The sequence below is a fragment of the Salvia hispanica genome, chromosome 2 (assembly GCF_023119035.1).
Source record: "Salvia hispanica cultivar TCC Black 2014 chromosome 2, UniMelb_Shisp_WGS_1.0, whole genome shotgun sequence".
NCBI classification, from domain to species: Eukaryota; Viridiplantae; Streptophyta; class Magnoliopsida; order Lamiales; family Lamiaceae; genus Salvia; species Salvia hispanica.
In genome coordinates, this window is record NC_062966.1 from 25,323,024 (window position 1) to 25,344,077 (window position 21,054).

The 21,054-nt window shown below is 32.8% G+C and overlaps 2 protein-coding genes and 1 long non-coding RNA gene across 3 annotated transcripts; 2 read left to right on the top strand and 1 right to left on the bottom strand.

Annotated features, from left to right (window-relative positions):
- The first annotated feature begins 1,386 nt into the window (after nucleotides 1-1,386).
- Nucleotides 1,387-2,390, top strand: LOC125207870 (dof zinc finger protein DOF3.5-like). The gene has a single exon (XM_048107372.1). The coding sequence runs from the start codon at nucleotides 1,491-1,493 to the stop codon at nucleotides 2,196-2,198; it is 708 nt and encodes a 235-aa protein (XP_047963329.1). The 5' UTR covers nucleotides 1,387-1,490; the 3' UTR covers nucleotides 2,199-2,390.
- A 2,853-nt stretch (nucleotides 2,391-5,243) lies between these two features.
- LOC125207355 lies at nucleotides 5,244-7,169 on the bottom strand. Its single transcript, XM_048106654.1, has 9 exons — nucleotides 6,897-7,169; nucleotides 6,749-6,814; nucleotides 6,596-6,676; nucleotides 6,444-6,497; nucleotides 6,294-6,362; nucleotides 6,113-6,175; nucleotides 5,891-5,973; nucleotides 5,719-5,784; nucleotides 5,244-5,615 (listed from the first exon to the last, which is right to left on the bottom strand). The coding sequence occupies exons 1-9, from the start codon at nucleotides 7,119-7,121 to the stop codon at nucleotides 5,579-5,581; spliced, it is 744 nt and encodes a 247-aa protein (XP_047962611.1). The 5' UTR covers nucleotides 7,122-7,169; the 3' UTR covers nucleotides 5,244-5,578.
- A 7,962-nt stretch (nucleotides 7,170-15,131) lies between these two features.
- LOC125208165 lies at nucleotides 15,132-15,630 on the top strand. Its single transcript, XR_007174065.1, has 2 exons — nucleotides 15,132-15,260; nucleotides 15,356-15,630. It is a non-coding gene; the product is annotated as an uncharacterized LOC125208165 (long non-coding RNA).
- Nucleotides 15,631-21,054: the final 5,424 nt, after the last annotated feature.

The following is a 21,054-nucleotide window of genomic DNA, read 5'->3' on the forward strand; positions in this document are numbered from 1 at the left end:
TTGTATGGAGTAATATAGTTAGTACTGTTCCGCGTGCAACGTAGTCAAGATCTATAATTCAAATTGATAAATAATTTCTAGAATTTAGATAATTTTAACTCGCCCTCATAGTACGTAAATAGAATATGATTATTCTAATTTATATGAAAATAAATAGGAACTACCACATACATTTACTAAAGATTTGTAATGGCCCTCGGTCTCCTCTCCACTACTCCCACACAATGAATACACTAAATTAAATTTCTAAAAACTGATACCAAAATCATTATTAAAATGCTGTACTCTATAGAATTGTTTTCTTTATTATATAGAATAGTCTAAAAAATATCCAAACCTTCACACCAAATAATTGAAATTAAGGCTCGATATTTAACTCATTTTGTAATTTCAATCTATATTAGTATGTCTTCATTTCGTACTCAACGTGTTAATTAAAATCACCATTGAATTAACACATTGAGTTCAAAATACGGAGCCATGCCGCTGCACTTTCGATAGGATATTTAAGTTTTCACTTTGATTTTAAACTTTGTAAAATAGGTACTACTAGCTACCGCCGGTCAATAAATAGTAAAATCTAAGTTTTATTTTTATATTCAGATTATATATACTCCCTCCGTCCCATATTAAGAGTCACACTTTTCCATTTCGATCCGTCCCCAATTAAGAGTCACACTTTATTTTTACCATAAATGGTAAGTAGGTCTCACATTCCACTAACTCAATTCACTCACATTTTATTATAAAACCAATATAAAAAAATGGGTCTCACATTCCACTAACTTTTTCAACCAACTTTTCTTTACATTTCTTAAAACCCGTGTCCGGTCAAAGTGTGACTCTTAATGGGGGACGGAAGGAGTATTTTTTTAGAAATTTGAATAGAATGAGTTAGTTTAGTGTGTAATATACTTATAATGACGAATATTCTTAAATTACAGAGTACTAGTACTATATAATGATATTTTTTGGCAGACTGAGTGAGCATAATTAAAATTAGAGTAATATAATCTCTTCTTCTTTTAAAATAAAAACTATTATCATTTTAGTGAATAGTGAGTATCTTAAAAATATTAATGTTCTATTTTACAAATATCTTTCTGATAACTAATGAAATGAGATTCAATGTCCATTAATAATATTTTAATCACTTTTTTTATTATTATTATTTTATTTTATTAATTTTACGTTAAAATTTGTGATAACGAATAGAGTAAAATATTGTAATTAAGCACACAAACGAACAGAGTAAAATATTACTGTAACTAAGCATCACCAATCTTAAGATAACATTCTTCTTTTAAAAGCATAAAATAACATTCTTATGTGGTATGAACTCTCTATAGCATGCTTTTCAAACTAACAGTTGCTATATATATACACCCCTCTTCACCTAAATCATTCCCCTCTCTCATTTTTTTGATCTCATTCCTGATCCTCACTCTCCTTTCAAAACAAAAATAAAATTAAAAAAAAAAGGAAAAAAAATGTTCTCAACTTCCACAGCCACTAGCGACTACTCAAACCCAATGGGCCTCATCCGGCCCATAGCGATGGACGGCGCCGCCGCCGCCAAATGGAAATACACCACCGCAGCCGCGGAAATCGCCCCAAACTGCCCCCGCTGTGCCTCCGCCAACACCAAATTCTGCTACTACAACAACTACAGCCTCTCCCAGCCCCGCTACTTCTGCAAGGCCTGCCGCCGCTACTGGACCAAAGGCGGCTCCCTCCGCAACGTCCCCGTCGGCGGCGGCTGCCGCAAATCCCGCCGTGCACGCGCCGCCGCCTCCGCCACGCGCCACTCCACCGCCGCCGCCTCCCCCTCCCCCGCCGCCGCCGGAGCCTGCATTGACATGGCCGCCGTCTTCGCCAATTACGTCGGCGGCGCCGGCGGCGACGAGTCGTCGTCGGAAAATGCTCCGGCGAGCGCGTTTGGTGAGGCTACGGCGGCGTTTGAGTATCAGACGCCGCTGGGATTGGTTGGAGATGATCAGATGCAGCAGCAGGGGATGATGACGCAGATGTCCATGTGTCAGGATGTGAGTGGCCAGCAGTTTTTGTTTGAGATCGGGGAGGATATATTGTGGGAGGAAGGTACAACTCTGCCGAGCTTAGCGTACCCGGCGGTGCAGATCGGGGTGTTTGCACCGGATAATTGGAGTTCTTTTGATCTCTCTGCCTATGAATTTTAAATTTTTAATCCACCCCTTGATTTGTTAACTATATTAATTTAATTCCTCATTTTTTTTCTTGATTCTTGGAAGTTAACTGTCACAATTCCGTGAAAGAGACTATTGGCAAAATATGTTGATGTCTATAAACATATAATATTATACTTTATGAGAAAATAATGAAATTTTGTCCTATTTCTTCATTGCTTGCCACTCTTTTCTCACACGCCAAATAATTATGGCACATGGAGTTACTAATTGCAATTTATTTCGGATCTCTTTTTCTTTTTCGTTTTTGCTTTTTGTTGGGTTGAATTGATTATTATTCTGGTAGGTGAATTGTGATGCACATAATTGATGTTGATTGTGCTTGTGCGTTATGCATTATTATAATTACTCGTGAGAAATTTACCAATTACTAGCATTATTATAATTTTCTTTTTAGTTCGTCTCAATTGGGTATCTCTTACTTTACCAATTGTGCATTAAAACTCGTCCAACCAAAAATGCATACTCTTGTGGGACGGATGGAGTATTACTTTTATATTAAATTAGTTGAAGCTAGACATGTCCAAGGTTCCGGAACCGCCAGTTCTGATTCTAGAAAATCTCAAACCAAAACCGAACCTTGAGCGTATATATATGAAGAGAACATAAATTGTACTACCTCCATCCCCTAAAATTTGCTACACTTTGACCCGACACGGGTTTTAAGAAATGTAATGGAAAGTGAGTTAAAAAAGTTGGTGGGATGTGGGTCCTACTTTTAAAGTATTAGTTTTATAATAAAATGTGAGTAGGAATGAGTTAGTGGAATATGAGATCCACTACCAAAAATGGTAAAAGTGAAGTGTACCAAATTTTCAGGGACGGACCGAAATGGTAATATGTATCAAATTTTCAGGGACAGAGGTAGTAGTAAATAGTACTCCCTCCGTCCCAAGGTATTAGACCAACTTTCCTTTTTGGGATGTCCCAACATATTAGACTCGTTTCCTTTTTTAGCAAAAAGCATCTATCTTATTTTATTCTCCACCTACTTTTTTCTCTCTTCTCTCCCCTACTTTTTCCCTCTCTCATACTTTACTCTCTCCACTTTAACTATTTAAATATCAATTCCTTAAATCATGTGCCCAAAAGAAGTGAGTCTAATACTTCGGGACGGAGGGAGTAGTAATATGTATTCCACACACATTTAGATATGCATGTGCATGTCCCGTTTGTTAAGTCGACTAGGATGACACATGTAATATACGACCAATCTTTCTCTACATTACATTATAGTACTGATGGAATCATTATAGTACTGATGGAATCAGAATCTTAACTATTTCATAGAGCTTCATAGATAAATCTTTTTTGAAATCAAAATAAAAATTAAAATCACAAGTTCAACTTTTATATTAATATTGAAGAGTCTTATTTTATGAATTAATTGCCTATACATATACATAGTATACCAAGATTTTGATTTTTAACCAACTATATTTTTTGGTAGAAAAATACTTGAATTCTTAGAATTTCGTAAGCTGACATTAGTCCATATTGCAATAGCCAACAACTTAATTTTTCTACACGAATGTATTATCAAAATCTGTCGACAATACATTTCTAATGGCATGTGGAACAACTCCATCAAGAAAGATTCAAACTTCCCTTGTGGAACACTTGGACAGTCTATTCTTATGATTTGTCACTTCAAAGCAAGTGACAAATTGTTCCGAGCCATCCCAGGACCAACTTCATGGAACCGCCATCAGGCTTATTTCACTCTTAGCTAAGCTCTATGAGTGATGGTTTTTCAATATAATTTCTCAGTTGAATGAATATGATGATAATCAATGGAGAAATACCATAGAAACTTGGATCTATTTTATGTTTTTATTATATTCATTTTGCAAAGCTAAAAAGAAAGAGTGGTTGTAGAAACAGGAAGAATAAGGGACCATTCTTAGAACTATATTAGGGTAGGGTGAATTTATTGCATAATTGACTTGTTGCAAGTTGTAGCTAGGTAGTTGTGATTCAATTAAATAAGAGCCAAACACCTAATTAGTTAGTTCACAATATTTTTAAGTCCTTAAATAGTAATATCACCCGACCTTATCTACAAGTAATGATTATTAAATTCAAACTTAATAGCTGAATGCGATTGGAAAGCTGTGCTATTTAGATAAACATATTATACTGTTCATCTTAAATACAAAAAGAAATGCACAATACAGTGCAACATAGCTACTGGTACTACTTTTAAATGTAATTATAGAAATATTTTAAATTATACTTAACCACAAAACAAAAAATAGGGGTAAAAACCAAAACTAAACTCCAATAACTTATAAGCTCCAAAAATTATTCATTGTGATCAACTCTACCTTATCATTTTCGTGACTTATTAACAACAATTAATTTTAAAAATAATTGTAGTGTGTTTAGTTATTTTCAATGAGATGATATCCTTTTCATTTCCCTTCAAAATATGTCCTTCAAAATATATCCTTTTCAGTATGAAATATGTCTGCTGCATTTTGTAGGCCAATGAAATCATAAACACTTCAACCTTATACTTGGGCCCAGGCCCATTAGCATAGATAGATCATATATGCATATTATCATAATCACAATGTTGCAAACATATCGTTTTATTTTTCTATTTTACTTACGTAGCACTATAGGACGTCAAACAAAACGACGCCACGCTATAGGCAGCAAAACGGTGCTGTAATAGTACCAAATTAAAATATCATTTGTTGTACTATCTTCCATCTCGCTTTCTTATTTTCTTCCTTCCATCTCATTCGTTCTTAATTCTATTCCAACTAATGAATTTATTTAATTTTGTATGATTCAGCATCATTTTGCTATCTAAAACGTGACATCGTTTTGGTTACGCCATCAAACTATGCCCACGTCAAACTCTTGATAGATTTGAGAATTAGAACAAATCAATAGTTCGACAATTTAGATGCAGATTTTAAAGATGTTAAGCAAAAGTAGAATTTGGCGAAAAGTATAGAAATATGAAGGCAAAATACCCTAATATGATCAATTCATCGCATGAACATGTGCAAGCAAGGCAACCATAATATTAGACAACATTCAGTAAAACAATTACCACCTAAAAGCACTAGAAAGGCATGCTTGCCACAACACAAATACATCATAGTAGAGCAATACATATTATACAGACAGATTTTGGAATAAGTAAATATGATAATGGAGTTACCGTTGGCCATTTTGAAGTTGAATATTGGAAATGAACAAAAGATCGAGGGTTTCCCCATGCTAGGCGATCAGATTGTAGTCAGCCATCAGACTATAATCTCAGCAAGACTGGCAAATGGCATATTCTGAGGGGCAATGGAATTTGGAAGGTCGAAATAAATATATATATTTATGTCTCATCCTTTAGGCTTCCACTTTATACTGCATCCAACGCTGGTGATAAAGAAATTACATGAGTTTGGTCTCAGTCATGTAACAGAATATCAGTTGTAAACAACAAGAGAGATACAAATGGCAGATTGAACAGAAACATTACCTAGGCTTCTGAACAGACGATACTGGTTGTCCACTTAACACACAGTCTATCGCTAAGCTCAAGTCCCTACATTACGCATCACTTATAATTTGTTAGGAACACATGAACAAGCCCAAGTACATGACTTTGTCTCAGTGTTATATTTCTAAAATTTTAGAAGTGCAGAAGTAACCTTCCAGTGATGCGCATTTTATTGCTCGGCCGTGAATCATCAAACTGACCGTGATATACTAACTCAAATGGCCTACGACCATCCTGTCACCAGAATAGCGAATCAGATCATAACCATTGCAAAATTAAACCAAAAGATATTTCATAATACATAGCTAAGCTCTCGGGGATCAGCAAACGATTTAGTGTTCTGATCAGATGATTTAGTGTTCACTGTACAGACCTTTTTAAACAAGAAAAACTCCGGTGTACAAACGGCTCCAAAGCTTCTTGCAACATCTTGGGACTGCAAATTCATGTATAGCTAATTCAATTGTGTTTTGTAAAGCAATATCTTCAAATAGTCCTCTTGGGAATACTAGACAACAACTAGAATAAGGAATTCTCCAATATCAAATGCTTGCCTCATCATAAAGATAGGGAAAAGGATACTTAAATATCTTAGCATCCTCAGCCATGAAATCTGGTCCATCCTGTGAGGAATAGGTTAAAGCTGGAGGAATCATTCAATGGCTTCAACACTGCTCAATTTGAAGATACAAGGTCATCTGAACCTGTGGATGAGTAATAACAGAGTTCGAAGAAATTGCAACCACCGCAAGTCCTTTCTGCCCCATACACAATACACACTTTAATACTAACAATTAACAACTTCTCCTATTCAAAACACTAACAGTAACAGAAACAAACGAGATAATAACTTCACCTTCATATAGTAGTTTGAGAGTTTTACAATATCATGCTTCAAGTGTTTGACGAAAGGGCAATGGTTGCAGATGAACATTACCTGCAAATATCACAATGTTTAAATCCAAAAATTAAGTTTCCAAATTCCAATTGCTTTAAAACTAAACACTACCAGCAATGCGGGGTAAGAGTCAAAGTCATCCAGCTTCCACACTTTTCCAGTAAGAGGTTCCGGAAGCTAAAACTCAAACACAACGAATGCAAAATTCAGATTTAAACACAACTCATTTTCTCTAAATTTCCAGAAATTCTGTGTTTACCTCGAATTCCGGTGCTCTGAATCCAAGAGTAACCCCTTCGGACTCGACCCTGGCAGCTCGAATCACGAGTTTTCTGGAGGGGAGCACCGCGGTCCTGCGCGGCAGGGGATTCCAGCCCCCGATCGAGTAACATTTCGAAGACGAAGAGAGATATTTCGTCGCCGGCAACGAAAGCCGCCGACAGACGGCAGCTGATGACGCGGCGACCGTTGGAACACCCGCCATAGTCGATGAAAATTCTGCCCCTTTCGAAATTCTGGTTTCCGATTTTTCTTCTTTTTCGTTTCCTCCTTAGCTTATCTGAAACAAGGGTATGTTTGTCATTTCCATTTCAAATTGGGCTCGGTTAATTAAAATCTGGGCCGAGTATTTGGGCCTAGTACCACAAACATTGGTACAGAACTTAATTGTGACTGATTAATTCATTTATTTTGTGCATTTCATGTTTGAAGTCTTGTTTCTACCAACTTACAAACTGTCTCAAATAGATTTGGAGGGGTTATTGTGCATATGTGTTGTATTCAGTGGCGTAGCCACATTGGAACAAGGGGTACAACTGTACCTCAAATTAGAATATTAATACCATGTATTGAGATATAAGTATTCATTAAAAGGCTTCTTTGGCCAAGTGGCTGTGATCCCCATTTTCTAAGCACAGAGTTTGAGTTCAAATCTTCTCGATTGCCTAACTCATTCCTTTTTGTTTTCCTTTTTGTTTTGATTTCTATACCTTTTTTTTTTCTCAATTCTTTTAGTCTAACAATTAAAGTTTCTATATCATTTTAATTTCAAATCTTTTTCTGTTTTGTTTTGTTAATACAATTTGTTTACTTTTTTCATGTTATATCATTTTGTTTTGATTTCTATACCTTTTTTTTCTCAATTCTTTTAGTCTAATAATTAAAGTTTCTATATCATTTTAATTTCAAATCTTTTTCAGTTTTGTTTTGTTAATACAATTTGTTTACTTTTTTCATGTTATATCATTTTAATTTCAAATCTTTTTCTGTTTTGTTTTATTAATACAATTTATTTAATTTTTCATGTTTTATTTTATTCAAACAATTGAAAGTTCCATAGCCTTTTACTTCTATAAAATAATTGGATTTATTTTTTCTTTGTTAGTTTTTTTCAAACAATTAAAAGAATAGATAGTACTTTTTTTTTTGCTAAAACAATAGAAATAATAAGTTAATATAGTTTTTTTTATCAAATTCTCAACTAATTACTTATAAACTATTTTATCAATGGTGTAGCAATTATATTCATATCTATATGAAACATTTATAACTAATAAAATATCTATATTTTTTATTTTCTAAAATAATAGATAGTTTGCTTAAATTATTTATTTTCACAAGGTTCACTTCTAAAAACTAGTATTGTTATCTTATAAAAAGTGATTAAAACTTTACTCAAATATTTTATGTCCAAAAAATTTATTTCTGACTATATAATTTTTTGTTTGGTCGTTTTATTCGCGTCTATACAAGACATTTGCATTTAAGACAATGAAAAAGATTGTTCAGATATTTTTTCGTAGCCCCGAATTCAAAATCCTGGATACGCCACTGGTTGTATTATTCAAGGGGCTGAAAAAAATTGAAAAATTGTAAGTTGCAGAAGATAAAAGTGGTTGCCGTAACTTTCCTGAAGAAGACGACTAAAAAGTTAAAGTGAGAATATAATATTATTATTAATGTGAAAAAAAACCATTTCTTCATTATTTTAACACAACAAATTTTCGAAGGTTCACTTTAATTGTATATTTTTCTTTTCAACTCTATTATAAAAAAATGGTTTTTAACAATTCTTTATATTTATTTTATTATAAAAAATTCACAATAAAAATTAGTTTGTCGTTTAAATTTATACTCATCATCACATTTCTAATTAACATGTTATTAAAATGGTAACATCATTATTTCTACACTGTTTTTTTTTCTCTACTCCATTCGTATGGAAAAATTATACCAAATTTTTTTTCCAACTTAAAGTAGGACGGAAGGAATATAAGATTAGTGATTTATTAAAAATGGAGTTTGCCTATTTGATTTTTATCTTGTAGGTTCAATGCAGTTATTATTTAAACAAAATACTCATTTCATTCGAGAAATAATATCACATTTTATCTTTTGATACATCCACAACTTAAAGCCTGATTCGCCTTTTAGGATAAGTGAATCCGTCATTTTTCTAAATCACTACATTCATATTTCTTTATAAAGTTAATATATAAAAGTAAGATACATACTGCACTTACTTTTTCCACTTACGGGGCGAGACTTAAAATATGAAAGGAAGAAGTTTAATGTGGAGCCCCTGCCAAAATAAATTCATGCGTCCGTCACTGATTATTATGATTGCAATCACATAAATACTACTCCCTCCGTCCAGAACCAATATACAATAAAAGTTCAAGTCCATAGCTCGAAAAAAAATAAAAATCCGAGTCCTTCTTGTCTCTTGACCTAAAAATAAAATGTCATATTTGGATAACCAATGTATCAAAATTGAAAAGTTTGTTCTAAATCTTAGCATCGATAGAAATTTGTGGTATTATATACTCCTAATACTAATTCATTTGGATTTTTAATGTACTAAGTTTAATGAACTCACCAACTATATATATTAGAATAAAGTGGTTTTTGGGTTCATGAATTCAAATAAGTGAATAGTAACAAGTTGCATCACAAAATGTATATATTTAAAAGTTATGTGTTGTATAAATTGCCTAGAAATTTCTCAAAAAAAAATCTACCTAGAAATAGTTGTGTATATTAGTCATTTTATTATGTTCAGTTGGTTTAACAATCTACCTAGAAATTTCTATAAAAAAAAATCTACCTAGAAATAGTTGTGTATGTTTACTTACAGGAAATACTAACATATGAATTGCCTAGAAATTTCTAAAAAAAAAAAATCTACCTAGAAATAGTTGTATATATTAGTCATTTTATTATGTTCAGTTGGTTTAACAATCTACCTAGAAATTTCTCAAAAAAAAAAATCTATCTAGAAATAGTTGTGTATGTTTACTTACAGGAAATACTAATATATGATATTGAAACTGAAACAGACCAAAAAGATCGTAGAACATCAAAAAATGTGAGAGAGGATCACAAAAAGTATGTCCATTTTTCAATTCCAATGATGTATATCTAATTGTTTGAGAATTATCCGTGAGCATTGTTCTCATTGATTCATGTCTCGTTTAGTTTATGTCTCGTTTAGTTTGATTCTAATACCTTTAAAATTATTAATTTAAACAAATCATAAAAAATCAAATAATATTAATTTATCCATTTTCTTTATAATTTCAAGAAATGAATAAAAAAATAAATTGAGCTTCGATATATTTATGTATGTTATCGTGAGTTCATTGACTTCAATAATATATTTTAAGGTATTAGAATTAATCCGAATGAATAGTAGTATAAACTAATGTGATCAACAGTGATTAAATGAAAACAATATTCACAATGTGATCAACATCTTTCTCTCCTCTCTATATGTATCATAGTACTATTAAATATTAATAACATCACATTATCTCTATAGTTTTGTAAACTTGAATATAATATATTTTTTATGGTTTGTACAAATTTTACCTATGTTTGACACTACCTTCTCAAGAAATTTATTATATATTTTAAGATTTACTACTATATTGTAGAATTTTGCTATATATTTTAAAATTTTAGTAACATTAAGTATTTTTGTGTACTACTTTTTTATACATGGATTTTGAAAAATTGGACTCCCTCACCGCTATAATAATAATTGACATTTATTCGTAAAAAATACTCATTACAAAAAAGTGCTCGTTTGCGACCACGTTTTTGCGAGCATACGTTGGTTAGCGAGCACAACAACCATTTACTATAAGCGTTATAGCTAGCACAACCGGTGCTCACAGTGTGCTAGCAAAACGGGCTATTGCGAGTTTTGCGAGCATAATGGTACTAGCAAATCACCTCCTTTTTTGTAGTGACTTTTAATCATAAAAAATGTTGTTTTTATTTACAATGTAAATTTTGTTCATAATTATTGATTATAACTGTCACTTTATGCATAAAATAAAAATCATCATTCATTAGACTACTTGAATTTACAAATTTTTTAGTGATAACTTTTATATACTATGGTAGGTAATAGTTACAAGAGTTTAAATATGCGACGTCAAATTTTCGATTTAACTGTCATTGTTGCCATACCGTACAGATGTACACACTACAACCAACTGAAATTTAAACATTTTCTTTTCTTCTTCTTCTTCTCCTCCTCTTTTTTTTCTTATCAAAAAAAATATGTTTAATAATTAAAATGAAGATTCTAGATTCTAGATTCTATTGCTTAATTAAGTTATCTATTCCAGTTTGTGTATTATTTTTTCTAGCATAATTATATGTTAATTTGACGTTATGATGCAATACAAGTTTGTATGATCTATGCACTTAGGTCATCATATAAACTTATTTATAAATACTCGATTAAAGATTTTTTATACTCCATAACTTTATTCATCATTGCCTCACTCTTAACCACAACCCTACATACAGTCCAAAACAAACTATGCAGCTACCAATCGACATTTATTTATACATTAAACAAATATTTAAAACAACGGCAGATCCATGTTTTAATATTGGAGTGGATTGAAAAAAATACTTTGGCACATTAAATTTTATCCATCTAGATAATTTGATCATAGATACATTTTACAATTTTTTATCTCTATATTTCTTATTTTCTCACTGCGAAAAAAAACTCGTTAAGGACGTTAATTTGTATTTCTAAATACTATATCACTAAAATTTCAAAAAACGTTCTTATTGTTGGTGTCTCAACTTAAATTAAAGGACGCAAATGAAAGGTTCCAAAAACAACAAAAGATTAAATCAATTTTTCCTTAATTTAGGAACGCTTTCTTTTGTGTCCTAGATTATTTTTTAAAATTTTTCAACGCAAGTGATTGTGTCTCGATTTTTGTGTCCTTAACCTTTTTAATGTTCGTTCCTTACGTTAACGATTAATTAATTTTGCAAGATTCTTGTATAGCATAGTATTTAATTCGAACCAAATCTCCCCAGAATCTCTATGTTCACATTTACACATCTTCACCTGGTCGTGATTAATTTGGACATGTCTGGATTATAGACGATCTTAATTGCTATAGCCTATAATTGTAAAATGTCAATTTATTTTTCTTTAATTTCTTTCTTTATCCTTTTTTATAAGTGCCATTGACACTGTATTTGGTCATATACGATCCAAGCTCGATTCTTAGAAGAATTTAAAATGCTAATAATTGGCGAAAATGGGGATTAGTTATATATTTTCACAAGTCAATGCATTTAACAAGTAATTCTAGATACTCTTATCCTTAATCAGAGCATCAACTAAATATTAATATTTGATAATTAGACTGAGAAAAATTAATTGTGATTTAGTATGTCATCACAAGATATACCCGACGTTCATTAAGTCAGATATATGTGACCAAATATTCGCATTTGAATTTAAATGGCTTTAGTTATGCGTATTAAACTTGATTAGCCTAGATTAATGATGAATATAAACTTTAAAAAAATCGAATTTGGAGTTTTCTACGGTAATGGTGTGGAAATTCCCAACAAGTGGAATATTTTTGTTATGGATAATTAAGAATCCGGCATGACATGTGCCCAACTGCCCATCACTGCAGTATAAGTAATTTAATTTAATTTACTGATCATCTCAAAAAAATATTAATATAACCAAACATGTCTAAGGAGGTTATATATGTGGTCGTAATTAATGTTAAGATTCCATAGAAGAAGTTGTCGATCATTGATTTGTGGATGAGCTTTGGGATTCATCGATCCTCCCATTACTTTCTTAAAGTAAAAAATATTGTTGTAAACTAATCTTTGGTAAGAAAAATGATAATGTAATAGTTGTACTTTTATTGCATTAGCAACAATTAGAAAATGATAATGTAATGTTGTACTCCTAGACTAGTAGTACATCATAAACAACAACTAGAATCTTTATCAGAAAGACAATATAATTTAATACTTCTTGTTCCACGAAAATAATCACTATTTTCTTTTTAATCCGTCTTATAAAAATATATACTTTTTAATTTTAGAAACTCTTTTCTTTTTAATTTTAAAAATTCTTTTGGTTTCCAACTGCACTTTTTCCTAAAACCATCTCCAACAAAGAAATATAAATGAAAGAAATATACTCATTCTAAAAAAGTGAAATATATCCATCTAAAAAATAACACATTTAAAAAGAAAATGATGTTAGAAAGGCAAATTATTTTTTTTTAAATAAAATAATAGTACAAAATGCATTAAAAAACATCAAGTGTAATAACTTCTCAAGTACATTCTCTTTTGGAGAATGATTTTTCATGAAAAGAAGACAAATGTGTTAGTTATAAAATTTTAACGCTTCATCAATAGAGGTAAAAATACGTCTTCAAAATGAGAAAATGTACGATAAATTCTCAAATACATTTTCCATTAAAGACTGATTTTTCATTAAAAAAAATATATAATAATTATATGATTTTACCTCTCGATTTGCCTCTCCAAGAAAATGCTCTAATAATACAATATTTTATATGTTACCATCCTATCTATCAATGGAATGCGATTTCGTATATATGAACTGTGTGGACTACTTGTTTTATTCCAACATTCAAATCGTTTCGTGTCACTACATATAATTAAGTTAAAAATTGAAACATTTTAAATCTACCAATTTAGCTAACATCAAACACGAGTCTCGCCTTGTACTAAAACTCTTAATCCAAACTAACAAAGACCTCGTCCTTAAAACATGACATACTATCTTACATCAACACAGCACAAATTGTTTAATTTTGTAAATTAATTATTGCTTATAAAATTTTGAAAAAAAGGTAAATACTCCCTCTGTCCCACTAGAAATGAAACGTTTTCCTTTTTGGATTGTCCCATTAAAAATGAAACGTTTCTTAAAATAAAAATAACTTTCTCTCTACTTTTCTTTCTCTTCTCTTTAACTCACCAAACAACGCTACGTAAAATTTTGTGACGAAAAGTAAACGTTTCATATTTACTGGACTGAGGGAGTAGTATTTTTTACATTGTGTGAACATTTGAAGATGCGAATGGGTATTGAATTGAGATGCAGATAGGAGTGGATAAAAGTGAGAAATTCCCGAGGTCAAATTTAGATGTCACAATCAATTTACGTAATGTGAATAGTAGTATTAAACTCCAATATGATTAAACAAAACGCTTAACATTGTAAACAAATCAATTCTCGAATTCAACGCATTCTTCCTTCTGAGAGAGAGAGAGAGAGAGGAGTTTCTGAGTTGGCATAAATATCTCCAAAGTTGAGTTGCGTGGATTTGTCAGAAAATGAAGCGAAGGAGAGAGCTGGAGATGGTCACATCGGAGATCAGGTCCGCCATTGAGGAGCTCTCGCTGCTACCGGTCAACCTCAAATCCGCCGCCCCACCTCCCGATTCTGTTCCGGTTTTGGTTTCGGCCCCGGTTCATGTGCCGGTTCAGATTAATGTGCATATTCCAATCAAGCCGTTTCTCGCTCTATGCAATTTGCTCGTGCAAATTCTCGGTCTCTCTTTCTCTCTCACACACATACACAGAAACACACACGTACAATTTACGCGACAGTTTTTATTTTATTTTATTTATGATAGTGTGGATTTATTTGAGAAAGGAAGTTATTTTGCAGATAAGATAGGCCCAACAATGGCTGTATTGAGACAAGACATTCGTCAAAACATTGAGGTAAATTAATTAAAGAAGAAGAAATCGTGGGTGAAAATGATTTTTTTTTACTGTTTAAACTTTAAATTAGTCTTGTATTTGTCACATTGAGTGTGTGTGCGCAAATCATACCCCACAAAAAGTCCAAGAAATATAGACCAAGCCAAGCCTTCCCCACATTTTGACCTTATATCACATCACCATGATATAGTTATTATCCCAAAATTATTCAATTGCCTTGTAGAAAGACATATCAATCCGTAGTAATGAAATTAAATCGCATGCGTTCTACATTTGCCGACCAGGGTATTTTCGTCATTCCATGTCACACTTCTGTGGGGCCTACATCATTTTTAATTTTTTCATCCAAAACAAGATGGTTGTGGCCAAACCGAAGGCGTGATTATGATTGTTGTTTTGCCAGTTGATCTATCTAAAATTATTTACTCTTCCTTAGTCACCGGATAGCCGGAGTTTTGTGGATGTTCTTAAGGTCAAAGGTGAAGAGGACGACGATATTCTCAAGAAAGACATACAAAACTTGATCTCTCTGCTTATGCCAGTGCTAGAGCAGAACAAAGAAATTCTAGTAAGCCTCAATGAGTTAATTATAAGTAAATATGTCTAATTTACATTATGTAAACTAACTAAAACAGTTTATTTTTTTGTTTTTGTCAACTGCAGAGAGCTTATGGATTGGATAAGCTGAAATCAACGTGAAGATGAATGTCCAAATTTTGATGGTTGGTGTATGAAATATGATGCCTCTTGTTTTAGGCCAATGTACAGTGGAAATATTGTGTATAATAGTAACCTCTTTTTTTTTATTTCTCTAGTTTTTAACATATCCTCTGTTTGTTGTACACAAAACTTTGTCATGGGCGTTCTTTTAATTCGTCTCATGAGTGTTTACACATGTTGAGATAGAGAAATGAATTGAGTTGTGTTACAATTTTCAATGGCTAAGGTTGTTGCAACATGACATTTTTGTATATGTCTATGTTGTCCATGCCCAAATCGACAAACGAGCCATCAGATGTGGATGGGAGGATCATGAAGTGCCACGAGTGCAGCTACTAGGCTAGCATTGCTCGTGATACTTGGCTTTGTGACCAAGTGCCTCTTTCTTTCATCCAAGAAAATGATAATATGATCCTCCCATCATAGCTACCATAAGATCAGTGGCGGATCTAGAACATAATTTTGAAGATATAGCATATCGTCTTTTACTATTAATTAGTCAACCTAAATAAAACGAGTAGTGGAGTTAATCAATTCCACACAACATTATTTTTTCACGTTTACCCATTGATCGAAGATAATAAAACTCAAAATTTATATGTCGTCCTTTTTTCAAAAGGCGTGTAATTTTTCTTTTACCAAAACACGTTGAGGTTTGGCTTTTCTGCGTAATATACTTTTTGATTTTTTGGGACCATATTTTCAAAAAAAAAAAAAAGAGAAAAAGAAGATTCCTTCATTTTTCTTTAATGGAAATATGAATTGAATTATCATGGACACGATTAAGATTAAAAGCTCAACCTTTTGGAATAAAAGAGAAAAAGGAAAAATAATGCATAAAGGGGTCGTTATTGGACCATTGCGATTGCAAGTTTGCTACTAGGATTAACGATTGATAGCTGACGCCAGCGGACAAATTATATGACGATTAATTGTAAATTTTGCTATAAACTTCTTTTTATAAAAATTAGTCATTATTGTCAATTTAATAGTTTACTTTCTTATTTTTAAAAATCTTTTCACCGAACATTATATTGCTAATAAGGTAATCCCATTATCCATTAATGATACTTCAATTATTTTTCTATTTGACTCTTTTACTTTACGAATTTTGCATTATTATATCAAGAGTAGTGACATAGGGCAAGTGCTCATTAGGTACATAACTAGAGAACAAATCACAGCCATAAGATCAAGAAAATCAAGGGCTAGATTAGATAATCAAGGGTTATTTTTCGCAGTTCATTGCATACACAATTTACTTCAATGCGGGGTATTTATGTAATTTCATAATTAGGGTAAAAAATCAAAATCCCCAAAATTTTACTCGTCCCTCTTTGAGTCTTCCGCTGTAAGCTTCTTCTCCCTCAAAACTTCTCTCACAAAACCCTACGACTAAAAATCGATGACGAATCTTCATCTTCACCGTCATCTACGGCCATCTACGACTGAAATCGATGACATCCATCAGCACTTCTATCCATCGAATCTTCATCTTCACCGTCATCTACGGCCATCTACGACTGAAATCGATGACATCCATCAGCACTTCTATCCATCTGTTCAGCATTTGTACCATTAAGCATCTACATTGAATCCACATTTTCAAAATGGCTGATACTCGAAAATCTTCGACGGAAAATTCTGGCCGCCAGTTGCGTTCTGGCGGAACTTCTGGTGAAGGTACTACACCTTTGAAGCTTTTCAAAGTTCTTACTCTTAATTTACTTCATCTAATTCCTAACTTCGATTCTGATTTTTGTCAAAATAGTACAAAAATATACTCGCAAGCAGCCGGCTAAATCAAAGACGGTCAAACAAGCAACTCGCAACCTCGATGTAGATGCTGGAAACAAAATTCCAGATCCAGAGGGTAAAACCTAGGAATTAAATTTGTAAAATGAAGAAATAAATTATGATAATGAGGTAACAGGGTATTCCAAGTGAACTTTCTATAATTGTAAATGATATGTTGTATATTGATACTATGTTTCTTATGAATGTGTTTAGGATTTTTGGATTAAACTTAAGTGTTCTTTCGACATTAAAATGAACTATATATTCTTTTTAATGAAGTAGTAAATTGATAAGATGAAGTAATAAATTATGACAATGAAGTAATATAAATGTTCTGTTTATACAGTAGGGTTTATTACTAAAATGAAGTGATATAACATTATAATGAAGTAAAAGACTCTAAAAATGAAGTCATATAAAGTGAAAATCGTATTAACTGAGGTAACAGATTATTCCAAGAGAACTATCTATAATTGTGGATGATATGTTGTATATTAATCTTATGTTTGTTATGTATAGGTAAAACTTCCTCTCCAACTTGGAAGAATTCAAGTAGTTCTCCTCAAATCCATACTGAAATCCCTGCTACCTAGGAATAAAGCATTGTAATGAAGTAATAGACACTAAATATCTTGATCTAATTAAGTAAGATCTTGATCATTATCTAATTTTTAATGTGTTGTATTTTTTATATAGCCAAAGGTTCATCTGTACAGAAATTGGATGCAGCTAAAGGCCTCAAAAATTATGTTCTGGAAGGTAAAAAATGAAGTTTAAGATATTTTTGTTTTGAATAATAAATTGACATGGTGTAGTTAACTAGTATTAATTGTATTTATTAATGATGATGCTAATGCAGGTGACAAGAAATTGAAGGCTACAGAGGAAACCATTACGCCCATTGAGAAACTTCGAGGTTAAATTCCAAAAGTGATACAACATGTAATTTAATTCATTGACTAAAATAGTCCACTTTTTTTCAGAAATGTTGAATCTGAAGCAAGCATGCGGTGGTAATGACTACAATGATGAAAGGCGGACAAAAAATAAGCATGATAAGCTGCCAAATACAGAGAACAAAGGTTCGTTTTAAAATAAATTTTAGTTGCAATGACCTAAATAAGTTAACTGATGAACTAAATAATTTTACTTGCATATGTTAGGCACAAAGAGAATGAGGGAAACAAAAGGTGCTTTACCTAGTGGGGTACTGATAGATAAGGATAAGGAGAAGCGAAGAAAGAAGATTATTAACAAAGTTGCAGAATCGGCAAATGTACAAGGGAATGATGCTAAAAAAGTACAAGGGAAAGGTAAAAAGTTCGCCCGTAATGATGCTAAAGAAGATGTCAGTAGACCTTCTGTCCAGAGAGTTCTATGTCTTAAGAGATGTCAGTATACATGTGGTGTAGTATACCAACGTGGTATACTACATATTGGGCATGATGATGTGCGGGCTACCTTGGGGTTGCCAAATGGTGGTTTGAGGTTAGAGAATAATGGACATCACGACCAACAAGTTCATAAACGAGACTGCAGAATCTGGCGGTCGAAAGAGGTCTAAAATGGGTGCAGATATGCTTATAGAGAAGATGTTAAGTGATATCCATGGGGGGGAGAAGTTCAGGAAGATATTCTTGATTTTGGTTGATACAATCTTGATCAACCCTAAGGGAGATGGATACTTGCGCACGCAAAATGAAGGGGTCATCCATGACATTGATAATGTCAAGGAATACAACTGGTGTGGGTATGTCATTGATAGCTTACTCAAGACTTATAATAACTGGGCTCCAAACAAGGACACACAATTCACTGGCCAAATTTCATTTCTGGTGGTAAGTTTTAAATTCAAAAATTTATTAACCTTGAATAAATATGTTTTAAATATGAACTTTATTAATGATAGCTTTCATTTTGTAGCCATGCTATGTGGATAGGGCCATCATTTGATCTAGGGTTGGAATTTTATGAAAGAAACGTAAGTTGATGATGTGATGCGTCGTGATGTTGTGCTTGGAGTTTTGTGTTATTGGGATGTAATTTATAAAATAAAATAGTATGTCATGTATTTGGCTGCAACTTTAGAGCACCCATCATTCTTTTGCACTTCAACTTGACCTATATCCCAACGAAGCTATCAATGACATACCCACACCAGTTGTATTCCTTGACGACGCAGCACATCATCAACTTGCGAAAGAATGATGGGTGCTCTAAAGTTGCAGCCAAATACATGCCATACTATTTTGTTTTATAAATTACATCCCAATAACACAAAACTCCAAGCACAACATCACGACGCAACACATCATCAACTTACGTTTTTTTCATGAAATTCCAATCCTAGATCAAATGATGGCCCTATTCACATAACATGGCTACAAAATGAAAGCTACCATTAGTAAAGTTCATATTTAAAACATATTTATTCAAGGTTAATAAAATTTTGAATTTAATACTTACCACCAGAAATGAAATTTGGCCAGTGAATTGTGTGTCCTTGTTTGGAGCCCAGTTATTATATGCCTTGAGTAAGCTATCAATGACATACCCACACCAGTTATATTCCTTGACATTATCAATGTCATGGACGACCCCTTCATTTTGCGTGCGCAAGTAGTATCCATCTCCCTTAGGGTTGATCAAGATTGTATCAACCAAAATCAAGAATATCTTCCTAAACTTCTCCCCTCCATGGATATCACTTAACATCTTCTCTATAAGCATATCTGCACCCATTTTAGACCTCTTTCGACCGCCAGATTCTGCAATCTCGTTTATGAACTTGTTGGTCGTTTGATGTCCATTATGCTCTAACCTCAAACCACCATTTGGCAACCCCAAGGTAGCCCGCACATCATCATGCCCAATATGTAGTATACCACGTTGGTATACTACACCGCATGTATCTTGATCAAAATGATCAAGAATCTCAAATGCGAGCTTCGCTAGAATATAGGTCAAGTTGAAGTGAAAAAGAATGATGGGTGCTCTAAAGTTGCAGCCAAATGCTCAACGAAGATGATGGGGTTGCATGAGATGGAGCCGGCAGAAGATGCCAATGATGTCCAGTCCATGTCTCAAGCAATGGAAGAAGATGACCTAGACAATCCAGAGTTTCTTGATGTTGTAGAAAAAATAATGAGGGTGGTTGAACAAAGAAAGAAATGGCAAACAGAAGGGCCATCAGTTGATGATAGGTTGCGTCGTGATGTTGTGCTTGGAGTTTTGTGTAATTGGGATGTAATTTATAAAACACATTAGTATGGCATGTATTTGGGGTGAACTAAACTTCTTTGTTGTATTATATGGTTTTTGTAACTAACTGACTTTCTCCATTTTGGGGTTTTAAAATGAAGATTACTTGTTCATTGGGTTTTGTTTGTATTGTTGTTAATTATATACATGTTGATACTACACGAACAAGGGACATAGATCTCGGAAACTACATCTTTGAGGTTGTGCAATTCATGCATGTCCAAGATTGGGACAAGGTAAGAAGTTGTTCTTGCCTCTTATTCATTCTGGATGAAGTAATATTTAGTTGTGATGAAGTAAACATCTCACTGAATGAACTATCTGATTATATAATACTACTGGCAAAATATTCCACCATCAATCTTCAATGTTAATGTTGGACTTAGGGGAAACTTAGAAGCTAATCTAGTGGCAGAGGTAATATTACAATAGCTAGAAGTATGCCTCCTATATGATGAAGTAAATAGTCCTTGAAATGAATCATTTTTTGAATGCACGTATTGCCACTTCCAGGATTTAAATACGCCGTGTGTAGTTCAACATGGAGCAAATATGAGATCACATACAGATGATGGATCAAAGGT